We start from the raw sequence: 20,007 nt of genomic DNA, 5'->3' as shown, positions 1-20,007 counted from the left end.
TTTCTCTCAGAGCAACACTTCCTGTGTGCCCCTGGCATGAACAGCAGACCTCCCTACCAGTCAGAAGTACTCACTCACCATGGCAACATTCAGGCCTCCTGCTTCGAAACTTTACTCTCTTTCCTCACTATACTTTTGTTTCTCCTCCTTAGGATGCAGTTTCCCATTCAACTATCAGGTAACACCTTTCCTAACGGAACCCAGCAGCCCAGGCTACCCTCCCCTACAATGCTGGCACAGCTTCTCACTAAGTCTACATCACAGTCAAGTCAACCAATGACAGAAGTGTGTAAGATAAAAGCAGGAGGAAAAGTGCAACTTGTTTCTGCTTAGGATATAGAAGGCTGGAAAGAACAATGCTCCAACCCTTACACCACCACCACCACTAAAATGATGCAAGTTAATCTGAAAAACAACAACACTTCTGGAACCCATGAGGGTTAACAGGACAACTAACTAACCTGAAATCTAAAGATAGACCACTGTCTTCAAGAAAAGATGGGGCTGGAGCATTTGCTTACCTGGGGAAAATGCTAGCCATGATACAGGCCAGGTAAGAATTCAGCTAACATTTTTAACGAACGGCTACAGGCCAAATGTGAACTAATTCAAAAGTACAGAACCCCTGGGAAGCATGGACACAAGAAGAATTCAGTCACTCACGGGCTCTTCTCCATAGACCTCCTGGGAATCATGAGAAAGACTGGGATAGTAAAGATAAGAAACTTCAAAACAGCCTCTCTCAGAGTACAGGCCTGGGGGAAGCAAACAGCCGCCACTACTGGAAAGGCATGATGCTGAAGGACGGCCCAGATTCTTGAGCTCTGTCTCCTCTAGAGAATAAAAACCTTCATGTCCTGAGGGAAAAGCAGCAAACCCAGATGACCTTAGAGGACAAATACAGCCCCATTGTTGCTAGAGGGAAGGAAAAGAAAAGCCCTCTATCTACTAGAAACAAGAATATATGATGAGCCCAGGCTATCACAGGCCTCCTAAACCTGGGATAGAGGGCCCTATTCCCTAGACCCAGCATCACAAAGCCTGCCTAAGACTGAGGTTGAACCAGAACAACAGAAAATGTCCCTCTGACAAACACTGAATAACAAGGAACAGCAGTCTTTTGCTAATGGGGAGTCAATAGTGGAAAGAGATCTTTTCTGAGGCAAGGTGCAAAGGAAAGACCTATAGTTGAGGGTGGGATAAACATTGGGAAAAAAAAAAAAAAGTCTCTGGCAAGTTAGCACCACCTTCAACATAAGTAGCTCTAGAGGAATCTGAAGCCTGTGGTGCACTGAAGAAAATAACAGCAACAGCAAAAGCCCAAGTCAATTCAACTCCTGGCTAGGCTAATTCTCTTGCTCCACTAAAAGCCTAGCAAAAACCAAGGTGGGCCCATGTGTAGGCACAATACTATTTACCTCAGTCTTTGCTATCCTAAACAGATGTCCAACATGCAACAAAAAATAACAAGGCATGCAAAAACCAAGAAAACAACCCACTGTCAGGAAACAAAGCAAACAATATAACTAGAGTAAGACAGACCCAGAGAGCGAAGTATCAGGTAGGGAATTTAAGATAATATAACACATGCTAAAGGTTCTCACGGAAAAACTGCAAGACAACATGCAAGAACAGATGGGGAATTTCAGCAGAGATAGAAACTATAAGGAAGAATCAAATAGAAATGTTACAAATCAGGAATGCAAGCTGGTGCAGCCACTCTGGAGAACAGTATGGAGGTTCCTCAAAAAAGTTGAAAATAGAGCTACCCTATGACCCAGCAACTGCACTACTGGTTATTTACCCCAAAGATACAAATGTAGTAATCCAAAGAGGCACCTGCACCCCAATGTTTATAGCTGTAATGTCCACCATAGCCAAACTATGGAAAGAGCCCAGATGCCCAATGACAGACGAATGGATGAAGAAGATGTGGTAGATATATACAATGAAATATTATGCAGCCATCAAAAAAATGAAATCTTGCCATTTGCAACAACGTGGATGGAACTAGAGGGGATTATGCTAAGCGAAATAAGTCAATCAGAGAAAGACAATTATCATATGATCTCACTGATATGCAGAATTTAAGTAACAAGGAAGAAGATCATAGGGGAAGAGAGGAAAAAATGAAGACGAAACCAGAGAGGGAGACAAACCATAAGAGACTCCTAATCATAGGAAACAAACTGAGGGTTGCTGGAGTGGAGGCGGGTCAGGGGATGAGGAGGCTGGGTGATGGACACTGGGCTATGTGTTGTGGTGAGCGCTGGGTGTTGTGTAAGACTGATGAATCACAGACCTGTACCCTTGAAACAAACATTATATGTTAATTAAAAAAATTAAAAATTAGGGAAAAAAGAAATATTACAAACCAAAAACATGGTAACATAGATGAAGTAAGTCTACAACAAATGGGTCATCAACAAACTCAATAAAGACAAAGAAACAAACAGTAAACTTGAAAATGGATAAACAGGAAATACCCAAACTGAAACACAAAGAGATAAAACACTTAAAAAAAATAAATAAATAAAACAGAACACCAACCCAGAATGGTGAGAAATTTTCAAACGGTCTAACATACATACAATTGGAATTCTAGAAGAAATATAAAAAGAAAATATTTGCAAATATCTAAGAATTTTCCAAAATTGATGGCAGATATCAAACCAGAGATCCAACAAATGCAGAGAACATCAAAGAGAACAAATACCAAATAAAATACATCTAGGCATTATATAATAAAAATGCTGAAAACCCAGAAATAAAGCGAAAATCTTAAATGTGGCCAACAGGGAAAAAAGATATATGGCCCACAGCAGACCAAGGATACAAATAATAGAACTCTCCTCAGAAGCTATAGGAATGACAAGTCAATGGTGTGATATACTTAATGTGCTCAAAGAAATTAATGAAACAAAATTCCATACCCACTGAAAATATGTTTTGAAACCATAATAGAAACAATAGGTTTTTTTCAGGAAAACAAAAGCTAAAAAAATTCAATGCCAACAGACCTGCACTGCAAGATATGTTAAAGATAGTCCTTCAGGCAGAAGGAATATATCAAACAAAAAGATGAATCTCCAAAAAGAAATGAGTAACACCAGAAGTGGCATAAAGAAAGATGAAATTCATTTTTTTATTATTTTAATTGCTGTAAATAAACTATCAATGGCAAAAATAGTAGCCATCTATTGTGTGTTTACAGAATAGTAAAAGTAAAATGTATGACAATAATGGGAAGTACTGGATATGCATTGTTTTAAGTAATTTCTACTACATAGTAAGTGGCATATTATTTGAAGGTAACAGTACACTAATTAAAGATGTATATTGTAAACTTAGGGTGTGCACACACAAAAAAATTTAATAAGGGATATAAACTACAATGGAGATAAAATGTAATCATAAAAAATAATCCAAAAGAAGGCAAAAAAAAAGAACCAAAAAGTACATGAAATCTAGCAAGATGATAGATTTAATCCACCTGTATCAATAATTATATTAAATATAAATGGCCTTACAAAACACTGCAAAGAACAGACTGTCAGAATGGATATGAAAGCAAGACCTAAGGATACTCTAAGAAATCCACTTTAAATATAAAGAAATAGATAGATAAACAGATGATAGGTAAATAGGTAATATGGAAAAAGATACAACATGCAAACACTAGTCAAAAGAAAGCTGAACTAACTATACCAATGTCAAGCAAGGTATACTTCAGAACCAGATACAGTATCAAGGATAAAAAAAAAACTTTTAACAGGTGTGGCAGGAAAAATATGACAGAATTGTTTAAACTTGTATTCCATCTGGGACTTCTTTCTGATCTACAATAAAATGTATTTTTACACAAGACAAATGAAGAGAATAATGTCAATAGGAAAGGATAGATAACTTTTTTTCATGGATCAAAACCAAACCAGATGCTAAAAATAATTATGACATATCACACAAAATAGACTCCAACTTCAAAATGTCCAGGATTTCCTAGTATTAGCTAAATGCCCTCTTGGTAATGCAATACTTTCTTTTTTTAAATAAAAAGTTCTACTTACTCAAAGTTTATAAAGAGTGATACAAATGAAAACAAGAAAGAATTGTGGTCTTTGACAAAGAATCATAATTTATTCCACAAGTATCTGAATGTCAATTACATACTCATCATTGCTTAGGCACTGACTCATCACTGCATAAGCACAGCTTAGTATCCAACGATGAGCAAACAAAATACCAGCAAAATGCTTTTTATTTTTATTTTTTTTGCAAAATGCTATTTTTAAAGATACAACACATTTCTGCTTTTTTATAGAGTGTATTTACCTCAAAGCCAAGTCTATCCTTTTCTTTCCAAAAACAAAAATGTGTTACTTTCTTATCCCAGAATTCATCAGGCTTCACTACACAAACAAGGGACACCTCAGCTGGAACAACATTCTATAAAATACAAAAAAACAATTATAAATTATACATGTAAAGTGAATAATTTATTAAAGTTATAAATTACTAGGTTTTCATGGTTGGACTGAGTAATTAAGAGACCTTTGGAAAAGAATTAAAATAATAAGAAATACTCCAAACTTCAAAACATACATGGCAATAAAGAAATACTTGGAAAGACAGGTTGATTCAGAAAAGATTTCAAATATACAATGTAATATATGCAGTACATGTGAATTATTTTTGTGTTTTACTGAATCTCTCTAATAGGGATATATTCAGATTAAACTATAAGACAATTTTTAATTGGCCAACTATTACATTTGGTTTTTCTACTATATGAAAAAATTTTTTTCTAACACAATCATCTTGGAGAATTTCTTCAAATAATGTAAAATCAATTTTCTCACAAAATAAATTTCTTACTGGCCATTATACAAAGAAGCCCCGATTCTGCTTGATTATTAACTTGAAGAAGAGGACGAGCTTATCTCTGACAAATACAATTTCACATTTACTAGATATGGTTATTCATATTACCTAAAGAAGAATGGAAGTTAACATTTACTGAGTTAATAAAATATTCCATATATTTTATCAGCAAACCCCCTACAGTCTATCTTTAAATTAGATCTTAAACCTATCCATTTCTACCACCCACATTGCTAACATCCCCAAACTAGTCAGCTTTTTAAAATATCCTCTTAACAGGCCTCCCTTCTTTTTTCACATTTTCTTATGCTCACAGTAAAATTCAAACTCCTTACCAAGGCCTAGAAAGCCCTCCAAGCTCAGGCCCCCACTGACCCTCAGACCTCACCTCACACCCCTCCCCTCTCAGCTCACTCCCCTACCACAGCCATACTAAGCTTCAAGCTGTTCCTGGACTATAGTAAGTCTGTTTCCACCTGAGGCTTATGCCCTTGATGTTTCCTCTGTGGGGAGTGTTTTTTGCCCTATACACCTAGGAAGAATGCTCCCTCCATTAAGATTCTACTCAAACATTCCCTTTTTAGAGAGACCGTCCCTGACTACCCTATCTAAAGTAGCACCATCTGACTCAGTCTCCTTTTACGATTGTATTTTTCTTCATAGCATTTATCACTGTCTGTTGTTACATTATTTAGTAATTTGCCTAGTTACTTACTGTCTGACTCCTTAAGTAGAACATTAGCTTCCAAATGGCAATTACCTTATCTATCATGTGACTCCTATATCTCCAGCCTATGACAGTGCCTGGCATATAGAAAACACTCCATAAATATCTGTTGAATAAATGAATTCACATTAACAAGTAGATCTCATTCTCCCAATTTTACAGGAAAGCAAACCGAGTTTCAAAGAACTAAAGAAACTTGCCCAATATAACAGAGTTGTTAACTGATGGTGCTAAAACAGAAACCAGGTCTGACTCTAAAGTTCTACCACACCATTTTAAACGTTCTACACCAGGAATAAGTGAATTCTTTCTGAAGGTGTAGATAATAAATATTTTAGGCTTTGCAGGATATGCAGTCTCTACTGCAACTACTTCAAGTCTGTCATTGCAGTATGAAAGCAGCTATAAAAAATATAAATGAATGCGCATAGTTGAGTTCCAATAAATCTTTATTTACAAACTAGGGGTTCAATACCATTCAAGACCATAAATGGCACAACTGAATACTAATAAATATGGTTATAATTATTATTAATTAGGAGAAAACAGAAATCTTTCAATTTAAGCACATTTTTGGGCACGTAACAAATCTGGTGTCCCCCTGCAATGACCGGGCTATGAATAAGATAAATAAATTCAAAGGTATCAAAAGTTATCCGAGAGGCTGGGAAATTTAGGCTAGATTGAGGTTTATTTATATATTGACTTGTGGAAGACTATTACTTCAAAATCACTGTATATTAAAGTTGTGAGAAACAAGAAAAGCCAAACCACTCATTTTAGAGAATATTAGTTACAAACAAAGCCATCACTAAGCTCTGGGATCCCAAATACTAGTACCTTTTGAAATAAAAGCAATGAATGAGTTTTTATGTCAAAACTGTTTGACTAGGAGTAAACAAAAGGCCATTGCAACTTCTGAAAAATTAACTTATTTAATAAATCCAAAAGTTGTTAAAATACCTATCAGAAAAGAAATCACAAGAGGGGATTAAATCATCCACTGACTGTTCTTCAAAACTGCCACTGATCAAAGTCCAGTTCATACAGCAAGTCCCAAACAGGTCATCTGTGACACAGTTGAATGACAGGATGAAAGGAAGAACACAAGGTCATAATTAATGGAGTTCTCACCTAATAGTTATTTTAACAACTTTTACCAAGAAGAGTTCATCTTCAGGGTTGGGATATAAAAGTGCTAGCAATATATCTGACAGAAAAAGTGATGGGATACCAATCTGTGCTCCCTTAAAAAACTGATATCCTTTCCAACCCAAAGGAGTGATTCTAATGATAAAGGTTTAGGCCACACATTTAAGAAGGAGGTAATGGGTGGATAATTTGGGGACCACCTCCAAACTCCCATTGGTAAATATACCCTTTGTAAAAGATAAAGCCAAGACTTGGGGGTTAGGCCATGTTAAGTTCCAACTGCAGCTCTTTCCCTTGTTCATTACAACAACCTGGTTAAGTTATTTAAAATCTTTGAGCCTCGGGGTGCCTGGGTGGCTCAGTCAGTTAAGCATCTGCCTTCGGCTCAGGTCATGATCTCAGGGTCCTGGGATCCAGCCTCGCATCAGGCTCCCTGCTCAGTGGGGAGTCTGCTTCTCCCTCTCTCTGCTCATGATTTTTCTCTCTCTCTCAAATAAACAAAATCTTTTTAAAAAATTAATTAATTAATTAAATCTTTGAGCCTCAGCTGATCTTTTGGGATAATAGAACCTGCTTCCCAAGTTCGTGAGGATAAAATTAAATGAGATTAATTTATAGGAAGTTTAGTACACTACCCGAACCATATTAAGCACTAAAATTACTAGTTCGCATCCCCCAAATCCCTTTTTCCTAATAATCCCAAATAAAAAATAAAACATTAAGAATCATTCTTCTTGGGGCACCTGGGTGGCACAGTGGTTAAGTGTCTGCCTTCTGCTCAGGTCATGATCCCAGGGTCCTGGGATCGAGCCCCGCATCAGGCTCCCTGCTCGGCGGGAAGCCTGCTTCTCCCTCTCCCACTTCCCCTGCTTGTGTTTCTGCTCTCGCTGTGTCTCTCTCTGTCAAATAAATAAATAAAATCTCTAAAAAAAAAAAAAAAAGAATCATTCTTCTTAGTTATCATTTAAAATTCCTGGGTGGCTCAGTCAGTTAAATGTCTGCCTTCAGCTTGGGTCATGATCTCAGGGTCCTGGGATGGAGCCAGCACAGGGCTCCCTACTCAGCAAGGAGTCTGCTTCTCCCTCTGCCTCTGCCACTCCTGCTTGTGCTCTCTCTCTCCCTCTCTCTCAAATAAATAAAATCTTTAAAAAAATAAATAAAATAAAATTCGAAATTATACTTCTTTCCACAGAACCCAAAAGTAGCTACTAATTATTTGCCAATTCATTTAAAAGTCTTGATCTTTCTTTCAATATCACTGATATTTACCTAACTGAATGTTCACTATCCCATATAACTGTCAACTTCTATTTTCCCCAAACTGACCTGCCATCAGCTCCCTTCATTCTATTTGCTTCTCTTCTGAGCTATCACTAAAGTCAATGTCCCTGCTAGGAATGCCCTTTTCACTTTTTTCATCTAAATTAGATAATCTTTTTTATTTAACTCACTTAACTTCTACACTCTCTTAAAGCCTTTCTAAGGAAACCCAGACACATCAGAGCAATCTGCCACCTTTAAATCACTCGAATGTTTTATTTTTCCGTTTCAGATCACAACATCCTCAATACCCTTATAATAAAACAACGGAAGTTTACTAGGTAGGTACCTCATACAAGGAAAGATCGTGAAATCTTTCTGTGAGGAACACAAGGAAACACAAAGACTAGTATCAGACCAAAGACTTTGCAACTGCAGCTGTTTATTAAATGCTGGTTTGTGGGCTGCTAAAGTTCCCAAGGACACAGCTGTCAAGTACATTTCTTCTGGATGAGAAATAAGTAATAAGAGTACCATAAATCCTGGTACTTTTTAGAGGAAAGTAAGGAACAGAAGGAAATGACTGCTCAGAACCACACGAGAAGCTTTTCCAGACTAGATTTACCCAGTCCTGCTCCCCACCTACAGTAACAGAATGGAGTAGACAGGGGATGATGCAGATATCACAGCATGCAGAAGCTCCCAGGTAAGTCCAACAGTATCTCACACTTTTGGACTCACTGGCCTACTTACTAAATTATTTAAACATGACATACTATTTTTGATCATTTACAAATCTTTAGAATAGGTCTGAAATTTATTTTACTATTCAAAGTCAAACCTCTAAGAATTGAATTTTAAAAAAATCCAGTAGTGTGCATTTCAGAACTCAGTCACTGCTGAGAATTTTGGGCACAGTGAAATAAATGAAATGCATCTGCCATTATCACTTTATCTGTTGCTTTAAAATAAAGCCATTTCCTAATAGTCAAAAATAAAATTACCTGTAGCATTAAGACTACTGTTTTCACCACATTCCACTGTGATTTTCTGCCATCCACAATCACGGTAAATCCTCTAGCCTTACACTTTTCACTGAAACAAACAAACAAACAAAATACAAAGTATTAAAACAGGCTTCACACTTTATTCTTTATAATCCTAAATAAAGTCTATAGCTTAATCGTATATGGAGCAGCATTAATCTCACTTGGTTTGGTTTACACTGTCATTAATAAAATTCTTCAGGGTATCCTTTCAGTTTCTTCAAGAAATTTGATTTTTCTCATTTTAGGAAGCATTGACAATTTACAAACTAATTTGGCAAGAAAATTACTCTAAAGGTACAGGAAGTCAATGTCTTAAAAAGAGGAGAAATCAGAGCAACATTCAGTCTCAAGAGCCTTTCAATTTCTTCATTTATAAAATGGGATTCCAGTGAAGTATGTAACTAACGACTGCCAAGTGCATACATACTTCTTGCCTCTCCTTCCTGCCAGAAGTAGAAGTGATAGTTTAAAACAGGTAGAAAATAGGGGCACCTCTCTCCAATACAGAAGAAACTGCAGTTTTACTTAGCAGAGCAAGGATTTGGTAGTGAAACCTCTCCACACTCAAAGTTCTATCAATCGCATACATTATAGGAAAGGTAATCAGCAAACCGTTTCCTAAGATTTAAATCCAACAATCCTGAGGATTTTACTAATCCTGCTTTACTTCCTCCAAGTTTTCACATCAGCCTCAAGAGGATTCTTGGAGAAGTGATGTCTAAATCTACCAAGCAACAGTAAAGTTACAAGTATGAGGATGGTACTGCTAAAGATTTATAAGAACAGGGGCCTCTGTAGGCAGGAACAGAAGCTGAGCTTCCAAAGAAAAAGGGAACTGCTCAAAAGATGACACAAACTGAAATATATGTTCATACAAAAAACGTGCACACAAATGTTCACAGCAGCACAATTACTAACAGCCAAAAGTAGAAACAAGTCAACTGTCCATCAATGATGAACAGAAAAACAAAATATGGTAATCTATATATAATGGAATATTATTCACTATAAAAATGAATGAAGTACTGGGGCGCTGGGAGGCTCAGTCAGTTAAGTGTCTACCTTCAGCTCAGGTCATCTCAGGGTCCTGGGATTGAACCCCATAGCAGGCTCCCTGCTCAGCAGGGAGTCTGCTTCTCCCCCTCCCCCGTGCTCCTGCTGTGGATCTTTCTCTCTCTCTTACATAAATAAATAAAATCTTTTTTTTTTTCAAACAATCTTTTTTTTTTTAAAGATTTTATTTATTTATTTGACAGAGACAGCGAGAGAGGGAACACAAGCAGGTGGAGTGGGAGAGGGAGAAGTAGGCTCCCCGCTGAGCAGGGAGCCCAATGTGGGGCTCGATCCCAGGACCCTGGGATCATGACCTGAGCCAAAAGCAGACGCTTAACAACTGAGCCACCCAGGCACCCCATAAATAAAATCTTGAAAAAAAAAAAAAAGGTACTGATATATGTTACAACATGGATAAACCTTGAAAACATTATGCTAAGTGAAAGAAGTCAGACACAAAAGCCCACATATTGTATGATTACATTTATATGAAATGTCCAGAATAAACAAATACACAGAGACAGATCATACAGATTAGTAGCTGCTAAGGGCTAAGAGGAGAAGAGAGTGGGGAGTGACTGCTAATGGGTGCAGCATTTCTTTTTGGCCCAATGGATGAGTGTGTAATGGTCACACAACCTTGTCAATATACTGAAAACCACTAAATTGTACAATTTAAAAAGTTGATGTTTAAAGTATGTGAATTACAACTCAATAAAAAAATGCTGAAGTACTCCATTTTTGGATTTTGCATTTTAAAATAAAGGACTAAGTATTCTTTGGTGGGGGGAATGTGAGGCAATACAATGATCACTTTGGATTAGTAAGAGCATATAAAGACTTGCTTGGGGAAGCAAATCTGACATCTAATTGCAAGCTATAGGATCAGGTAAGGAGGAAATTCTTGGAGTTCCTCACCAATAAGACATCTAGGAAGACCACTAAAACTTAGGCAGGATACAAATAACTTAGGTAAGGATACCTCACCAAAAGAGACCAACCTAGGTAAGGCAGCTGGTTATTGGGTGGTCTTCAGAGAAGTAAAAGCAACTCAGGGTCTCTACCAATGCCTTATGGAAATTTGCAGGAGGGGAAGATAAGACACACAGAGTTGTCCAGTAGAAGGCTTCCCTTTCTGGTACTACAGCCAAGAGAAGTGTGCCATCCCCATAATTTGGTACTTTCTTCTCAATTGGCATCTGCTTCTCAGAGATACAGGTTACACGACCATTTTGTTAAAGAAGTTTTACACGAATAACACATTTTTATTTCAAAGCACACTCTAAATTAATCTGTATATTAAGAGAAAGAAAATAATGAAGCTTGCAAATACCATCTGCAGTGATCTTAAGGGCATAAAGTACTCTAAATTTATCTTTTAGGGTACTTAAAAAAAACAGCCTTAATCATAATTTTTTCACATTTTACTAAGATAATGAAAATACATACACAACTGAGAGATACTATTTGAAAACTGCAAGACCAAATGATCTTTCAACTACATGAAAGGATTGTTTTACTTTCTTTTTTTACTTCATTCCTATAAGTGGAATGATAGTTTCAAGTATTTTTTTTTTTAAAGATTTTATTTATTTATTTGACAGAGAGAGAGAGCACAAGCAGGGGGAGCAGGCAGAGGGAGGACCCTGGGATCCCAGGGCCCTGGGGTCACGACCTGAGCCAAAGGAAGATGCTTAACCGACTGAGCCACCCAGGCGCCCCTCAAGTATTTTTTAACATTCTTAATTTAGAAGGATGTTCTGTCCTTTATAAAAGGGTATGTTAGAGGAGCTGCAGTACTAGTATTAATGAAAACTCCTATTGCTTTTAACATGTTTATAATTAAATCTAAAGAACAATAACAAAAAAATCTCTTAACACCTATCTCCTTGTTCCTCCCCCATTAGAGCCTTTCAAGGGTGAGGTGGCTGAGTTTAAAACTACTATGAAAAGAGGAGAGGCTCCTTAACAAGCCCACTCACTTTGATTAGAAACATACTGTCAATGGATTTCTCGTGTTCAGTACATTGTAGCTCTTCACTAATTTCTTTGATTACAACTAAGGGTTCCTTCTTTTCCACTCATACAGCTCTGCTTACACTTATATTATGGCAACTAATTTCACTTATGCTTTTCTTGTAATTACTTGTTTACAATTTATCTTCATTGGATAACATGCTTCCAGAAAGCGAGGATGTTATCTTACTGATATCCTGGCAGCTTTTAGCACAGTGCGTTAAACAGAGACGGCCTTTAGAAATGTTAGAGGGAGGGCACCTGGGTGGCTCAGCTGTTAAGCGTCTGCCTTCGGCTCAGGTCATGATCCCAGGGTCCTAGGATCGAGCCCCACATCGGGCTCCTTGCTCGGCGGGGAGCCTGCTTCTCCCTCTCCCACTCCCCTTGCTTGTGTTCCCTTCTCTCGCTCTCTCTGTTAAATAAATAAATAAAATCTTTAAAAAAAAAAAAAGGAGGGTGCACTACACATCAGTCCCTAGTCAGAAAGCAACAATGGCTTTCCTTCTCCTTCAGAACTGAAGCCTTTACCATGGCCTACCAGGTCCTCTAAGATCTGATTCTGGCCTCTCTCATCTGACCACAGTTCTACAACTCTGGACCTCTCTCAAACTGCTCCCACCATACTACCTCCTTGCTGATCTCACAATGTGCTGAGCCTGCTCCTGCCTCAGGGTCTTTGCACTAACTGCTCTCTCTGTCATAAATGCTCTTTCTTAAATGCTCTTCCATTTGATGTATGTACGGCTTGCCCCTCACTTCCATTATCTCTGGTAAAACATCATCCTATCATTTTGTAAAATATTGCCACACATGCCATCTCTCTTAACTCTTTACATGCTTTGTCTTTATAGCATTCATGAACATCCAATATATTGTGAATTTATTTGTAATATTAGTTGGATCATTACGTACATGTGCATAATAAGGGCGGGAACTGGGTGTCCTTTGTTCACCCATTTCCTCAGCACCTGGAACAATGAGGAGCTCATTATATGGTCTCATATATTTACTGAGTGACTAAAGACTTATGATCTTAATGTCTATGTGATTTTTGGCAAATTATTAAACCTCTGCATTCTAATGTTTATTCTGTAACATAAATGAGTTTTTCTACAATTAGGAAGAACTTACTTAAGATTCAAGTTTGAATTTTAAAAAAAATCAAAACTTGAAAAAAATGGAAAGGTAACTTTATATTTTGAATCATTACAGAATCAACAGTAATCTAATCAAGATTAATCTGGGCAAGTACTTGGCATATTTCTAGAAAAAAATTAAGAATGGAGAAGGTGGTTAGTCTAGATTGTTAACGTACTTTCCAATCCTGATGAAACTGGATGATCAATAAGCTAGAAAATACTGATTTTAAATACAGGTATTTTATTTTTATTGTACTTCGCTTTACTGCACTTCACAGATAACTACATTTTCTACAAATTGAAGGTTTGTGACAACCCTGCGTCCATCAACTCTATAGGCGGCACTGTCCCAACAGCATTTGCTCACTTTATGTCTCTGTGTCACATTTTAGTAATTCCCGTAATATTTCAAACTTCAAATTATTATATTTGTTATGGTGATCTGTGATCTTTGATGTTCCTATTATAATTCTTTTGGGGTGCCACAATCCATACCCATGTAAGATGGAGAACTTACTGTTATGTGTTCTGACTGTTCTACCTACTGGTTGTTCCCCCGTCTCTCCCTCTCTTTTGGCCTCCCTAGTCCCTGAGACACAATAAGACTGAAATTAGGCCAGTTAATAACCCTTCAGTGGCTTCTCACTGTTCAAGTGAAATGAAGAGTCTCATGTCTTTTACTCTGAAACAAAAGCTAAAAATGATTAACCTTAGTGAGGAAGACATGAAGAAAGCTAACACAGGCTAAAAGCTAGGTCTCCTGCACTAGTCAGCCAAGTTGTAAATACAAAGGAGATATTTATGGAAGGAAATTAAAAGTGCTACTCCTGTGAACAAATGAACGATAAGAAAGAAAAACATTCCTATTGCTAATATGGAGAGAGTTTGAGTGGTCTAGATAGAAAACCAAACCAGCCACAACATTCCCTTAAGTCAAAGCCTAATCCAGAGCAAGGCCCTAACTCTCTTCAATTCTAGGAAGGCTGAGAGAGGTGAGGAAGCTGCAGGAGAAAGTCTGAAGCTAGCAGAGGTTGGCTCATGAGGCTTACGGAAAGCTGTCTCTATAATGTAAAAGTGCAAGGTAAAGCAGCAAGTGCTGATATAGAAGCTGCAGAAGTTCTCCACCAAAACACCTACCTAGGATCATTACTGAAAGTGGCTACACTCTACAACAGATTTTCAATGTAGACAAACAACCTTCTACTGGAAAAATATGCCATCTAGAACTTGCACAGTTAGAGAGAAGTCAATGCCTGGCTTCAAAACTTCAAAGGACAGGGGCGCCTGGGTGGCACAATCAGGTAAGTGTCTGACTCTTGGCTTTGGCTCAGGCTGTGATCACAGGGTCGTGAGATTAAGCCCCATGTCTGGCTCCATAATCAGAATAGAGTCTGCTTAAGAAAAACTCTCTCCCTCTCCCTCTGTCCCCCACCACCAAGGGGCATGCTCTCTCATGTGCACTCTCTCTCTCTAAAATAATTAAATCTTTAAAAAAAAAAAAAAGGACAGACTGACTCTCTTGTCAGAGGCTAATGCAGCTGGTGACTAAATTGAAGCCAATGCTCATTGACCATTCCAACAATCCTAGGGCCCTTCAGAATTATGATAAATCAGGGCACCTGGGTGGCTCAGTTAGGTGAATGACTCTTGATATCAGCTCAGGTCTTGATCTCAGAGTCGTGAGTTCAAGCCCCAGTGGGCATGGAGACTACTTAAAAAAAATTAAAAAATAGAAAAGGATTATGCTAAATCTACCCTGCCTATACTCTATAAATGAAACAACAAACTCTGGATGAAACTACATCTGTTTACAACATGGTTTACTGAAAAGGTTTAAGCTCACTATAGAAATCTACTACCCAGAAAAAAAAAAAATACCTTACCTTTTAAACTATTACTGCTCATTGACAATGCATCTGGTCACCTAAGAGCTCTGATGGAGATGTACAGTGAGATTAATGTTGTTTTCATGCTTGCTAACATGACATCCATTCTGCAGCCCATGGGTCAAGGAGTAATTCTGACTTTCAAGTCTTATTATTTGAGAATATTTCATTAATCTATTGCTGCCAGAGACAGTGATTCTTCTGATGGATCTGGGCAAAGTAAATTGAAAGCCTTCTGGAAAGGATTCACCATTCTAGATGTTATTAAGAACATTCATTGATTTATGGGAAGAGATCAAAATATAAATATTAACAGAAGTTTGGGAGAAGTTGATTCCAACCCTCACAAATGACTTAGGGATTCAAGACTTCAGTGGAGGAAGTAAATGCAAATATGGCTTTTCTGTGATATTCACTTCATTGCAGTGGTCTAGAACTGAACCTGCAATTATCTCCAAGATTTGCCTGTATATACTGAATATACTGTTGAAAGAAAGTGTTAAGACAAATAAAGTTTTCAGTATTTCTTTTATAATACTGTATTATTTCATATGTTAATTATCAACTGTGATAGATGTAGGTTAAATGTGAATAAATACTGGGGCTCCTGGGTGGCTCAGTTGTTAAGCATCTGCCTTCAGCTCAGGTCGTGATCCTGGGGTCCTGGGATTGAGCCCCACATCGGGCTCCTTGCTTCTCTCTCTCCCGCTCCCCCTGCTTGTGTTCCCTCTCTCACTGTGTCTCTCTCTGTCAAATAAATTAAATCTTTAAAAAAAAAAAATTTAAAAAAAAATGTGAATAAATACTAACACTTATCAATAGATATTGCACTGTGATTACAGCTCAGGTGGCTGCAAAGCAGAATTAGAAACACAGGCTAGCAGCCCAACTGCCAGGTTCTAAAACCCCCTCTAGCCCTGATTCACCACATGCTCTTGGTCAAGATACCTAAATTGCCCACTCTTTCTGTCTCAGATCCCTCATACACAAGAGAGGGGTAATAATGACTGTACTCATAAGTTTGTTATGAGAATTGTATGACTTAACGTTATTTGTTACTTCCTTAAATATAAGATATTCTTTTCATATATGCCTCCCAATCATCATCCATAAGTAAATCCTCAGGTCCATTTGAATCTAAAGTCCTAAAAAGGAAAGAAAGACCAGCCTAGACAAACTTCTTATCCATCAAAATAGTTTCTACTGAGCCACCAACTTCAGTATGCTTATTTGCTTTTCCAAAAAATGTAAGCTGTTCTGAGAATGGTCAGTTACTAGGTCCAATCAGCCCACATTTGAGAAACTGAAGTAGTAAAATAAAAAGCAGAAACCCATACCCATAAGCTATATTGACCACTGACTAAGAATGAGGTAGTACACTGAGCTATGAAAAATACAAATTATAGTTTCTCCCCTCAAGGAGTTCAGAATCACTTAGTGCCTACTTTATACTCATAGACATTACATTATTTAATGTTACTAGGGAAACAATATATGCTTTTGAAATTTAAAAAAAAGTAAGACAAATAATAAATATAAAAATAAATAAAAATTTGGGCACCTGGGTGGCTCAGTCAGTTAAGTATCTGCCTTCGGCTCAGGTCATGATCCCGGGGTGCTGGGATTGAACCCCACATTGGGCTCCTTGCTCAGCAGGGAGCCTGCTTCTCCTCTCCCTCTGCCCCCCACTCATGCTTGCTCTCTTGCTCTCTATCTCAAATTAATAAAATCTTTAAAAATAAATAAATAAATAATAAAAATTTCAGAACCATCATTAAACACATCATGGTTAAACTCCTAAAGAATCAGAAACAGCAAGGGCTGTAAGTTTAGATAACAGCAAAATCTGGAAAAGATCTATATAAAGGAGCTAATAAAATTTAGTGTGAAAGGAGCACCTTAAAGAGCCTAAGGAATACAGAGCATAAAGAATATGAGCAAAGGCACCACATATTAATTTGAGAAAGTTTCTTAATTTCTTTGCCCTTTTTCATCTATGAAATAGAAATAATATTATCTTATTATTTTGAAAACTTAGTTAATACAAGTACTTAAAACTAAGTGCTTTGCATAATAAGTGTTCAAGAAATATTAACTGAAAAGGTGAGTCGAATCATGTAAGGTTTTGGCATAGCAGTTAAGAAGGCTGAAAGACTGCTTTTGAGGGCAAAGACCTAGTCTTTCCTGCCTTCACAATGCACGACGCACAAAATAAATGTCTACCGAATTGAATTCACCGTGCAGTAAGAAAAGGAGGTCATAGAAAACTGGGAAGGAAGAAACTGTTGTTTCAGTGAAATTAATCCTGTTTTATGTGCAAAGTGGTAAGAGAATAGGGACAGAGAAGTTAGCTTGGCTATTGTTGTACTAGTCCAGCTTGACAACTTAGCCATCCCTTGACGTGAACTTAAGCATATGAAAAGAAAGAGAAAGGAAAGAAAAATAAAAACTACATGGCAAAGAAAGCGAATACTGGCTTAGCAGTTCCATTTTAAAACAGCACATTATAAATTTTCAATACATATATGTTGAATGAGTGAGATGACTATTAAAAAAAAAAACACTCATCAAGAGCATAAAGGGGCACCTGGGTGGCTCAGTCGGTTAAACGGCTGCCTTCAGCTCAGGTCACGATCTCAGGGTTCTGGGATCAAGCCCCACATAAGGCTCCATGTTCAGAGGGAAGCCTGCTTCTCCCCTGCCTGCCGTTCCCCCTGCTTGTACTTGCTCTCTCTCTCTCACTCTTTCTGTGTCAAATAAATAAATAAAATCTTAAAAAACAAAAAAAGGAGCATAAAGCATGTTAAGGGGCACCAGGGTGGCTCAGTTAAGTGTCCTACTCTTGATTTCAGTCCACGTCAAGTCCTGTGTCAGATTCTGTGCTGCGTGTGGAGTCTGCTTAAGATTCTCTCTCCCTCTGCCCCTCGCCAGTCCATCCTTGCTCACTCTCCCTCTCTAAAAAATAAAAAAATCTAAAAATTAAAAACAAAACAAAAAGCATGTTCAAAGCACTTAACCACAGTACTTTGAAGTAACTCTAAGGTCAATACAATTATAACCCCATTTGCTAAAAGTACATTTCTTAAGGAGGAAAAGGGAAGGTGCTGGCTCAAACTTCCTTGGAAGCAAGTCCCATTAAAAAAAAATATATATATATATATATATATTAAATAAAGGGGGGGAGCCATCCCAGTCACACTCTCACAGACTATATTGAACATTCCAAAATCTAAGAAGACAAATCCATGATTAATTAAGGGTGTTAGACTCATATTCAAATTATCTTTTAATTGCTCTGCAGAGTCCTATAAGCTCCAAGAAGGCTCCTTAAAAGTGAGGGAGGGGGCAATGCAGTGGAAGTGGAGTTTGAGAAGGGAAGATGATGATGAGCAGAAACAGCTGTGGACCTCCATTTCTATTTGTTTTATAAATTTGGCTTCTGTGTCAGACTTTCTTTGAAGAAAAATGTCCATAGTTAGATTTTTTATAAATTCTGAACATATAGAATATATACCTTACAGAATACTAGTAGTTACATAGTCCAGAAGGGAGTGGCATGATATATTTCAAGTGCTGAAAGGAAAAAAAAGAACCTACAACCAAGAATACCCTACCTAGCAAGACTATCACTTAGAATTGAAAGATAAAAAGTTTCCCAGACAAAGTTAAAGGAGTTCATCACCACCAAAACAGTCTTATGAGAAATGTCAAAGGACATTCTTTAAGTCGAAAACAAGACAGCATAACTAGAAGAAAATTATGAGAAAATTTCACAGGTAAAAGTAAACATATAGTAAAACTAGCAGATTAATTACTTATAAAGCCAGTATCAAGATTAAAACACAAAAGTAGTAAAATCAATTATATCCACAAAAATTCCAAGGAATACACAAAATAAATGGATATAAAATATGACATCATATACATAAAATATGGGGGGGTAGTAAAAATTTAGCACTTTTAGAATGTGTTCTAACTTAAGCAATTATCAACACAGACTGCTATACAAAGGGGATGTTACATATAAACTCAATGATAACCACAAATCAAAAACCTATAATAGATAAACAAAAGAATAAAGAGAAAGGATTCCAAGCAGAACACTACAGAAAGCCATCAAATCACAAGAGAGCAGAAGAAAGGAACAGACAAGAACTACAAAAACAGGGCGCCTGGGTGGCTCAGTTGGTTAAGCAACTGCCTTCGGCTCAGGTCATAATCCTGGAGTCCCTGGATCAAGTCCCGCATCGGGCTCCCTGCTTGGCAAGGAGTCTGCTTCTCCCTCTGACCCTAACCCCTCTCATGTGCTCTCTCTCATTCTCTCTCTCTCTCAAATAAATAAAATCTTAAAAAAAAAAATTTTTTTTAAATAAAAATTAAAAAAAAGAACTACAAAAACAATCAGAAAACAATTAACAAAATGGCAATTAAGTACATACCTATCAGAATTACTCTAAATATGAATTGACTAAATGCTCCAATCAGAAGACACTGGGTGACTAAATTGATTTAAAAAAAAAAAAAGCTGCCTACAAAAGACTCACTTCTGACCTAGACACATACAGACTGAAAGTAAAGGGATGGAAAAGGATATTCCAGGCAGAAGGAAGCAAAGAAGAAAAAAAACACTGGGATAGCAATACTTACATCAGACAAAATAGACTTTATTTATTTATTTATTTATTTTTAAATGTTTTATTTATTTATTAATGAGAGTCAGAGAGAGAGAGAAAGAGAGAGAAAGGCAGAGACAGAGGGAGAAGCTGGCTTCCCGCCTAGCAGGGAGCCCTATGCGGAACTCGATCCCAGGACCCTGGGATCATGACCTGAGCCGAAGGCAGACG

At 37.3% G+C, this 20,007-nt stretch overlaps 1 protein-coding gene across 7 annotated transcripts in view; it reads right to left on the bottom strand.

Annotated features, from left to right (window-relative positions):
• SESTD1 (SEC14 and spectrin domain containing 1) overlaps nt 1-20,007 on the bottom strand; it is a 141,134-nt gene that overhangs the window by 67,533 nt on the left and 53,594 nt on the right. For all 7 annotated transcript variants that reach the window (XM_081814064.1, XM_081814066.1, XM_081814063.1 and 4 more), the window contains 2 exons: nt 9,025-9,115; nt 4,333-4,446 (listed from right to left, as the gene is read on the bottom strand). In XM_081814064.1, the coding sequence (XP_081670190.1) occupies nt 4,333-4,446; nt 9,025-9,115 (205 nt within the window). The remainder of the gene's footprint in view (nt 1-4,332; nt 4,447-9,024; nt 9,116-20,007) is intronic.

Source organism: Leptonychotes weddellii, chromosome 3, assembly GCF_054177405.1.
Source record: "Leptonychotes weddellii isolate Sample4059 chromosome 3, ASM5417740v2, whole genome shotgun sequence".
Classification (NCBI taxonomy): Eukaryota; Metazoa; Chordata; class Mammalia; order Carnivora; family Phocidae; genus Leptonychotes; species Leptonychotes weddellii.
This window is presented reverse-complemented; position numbering and strand designations above follow the sequence as displayed.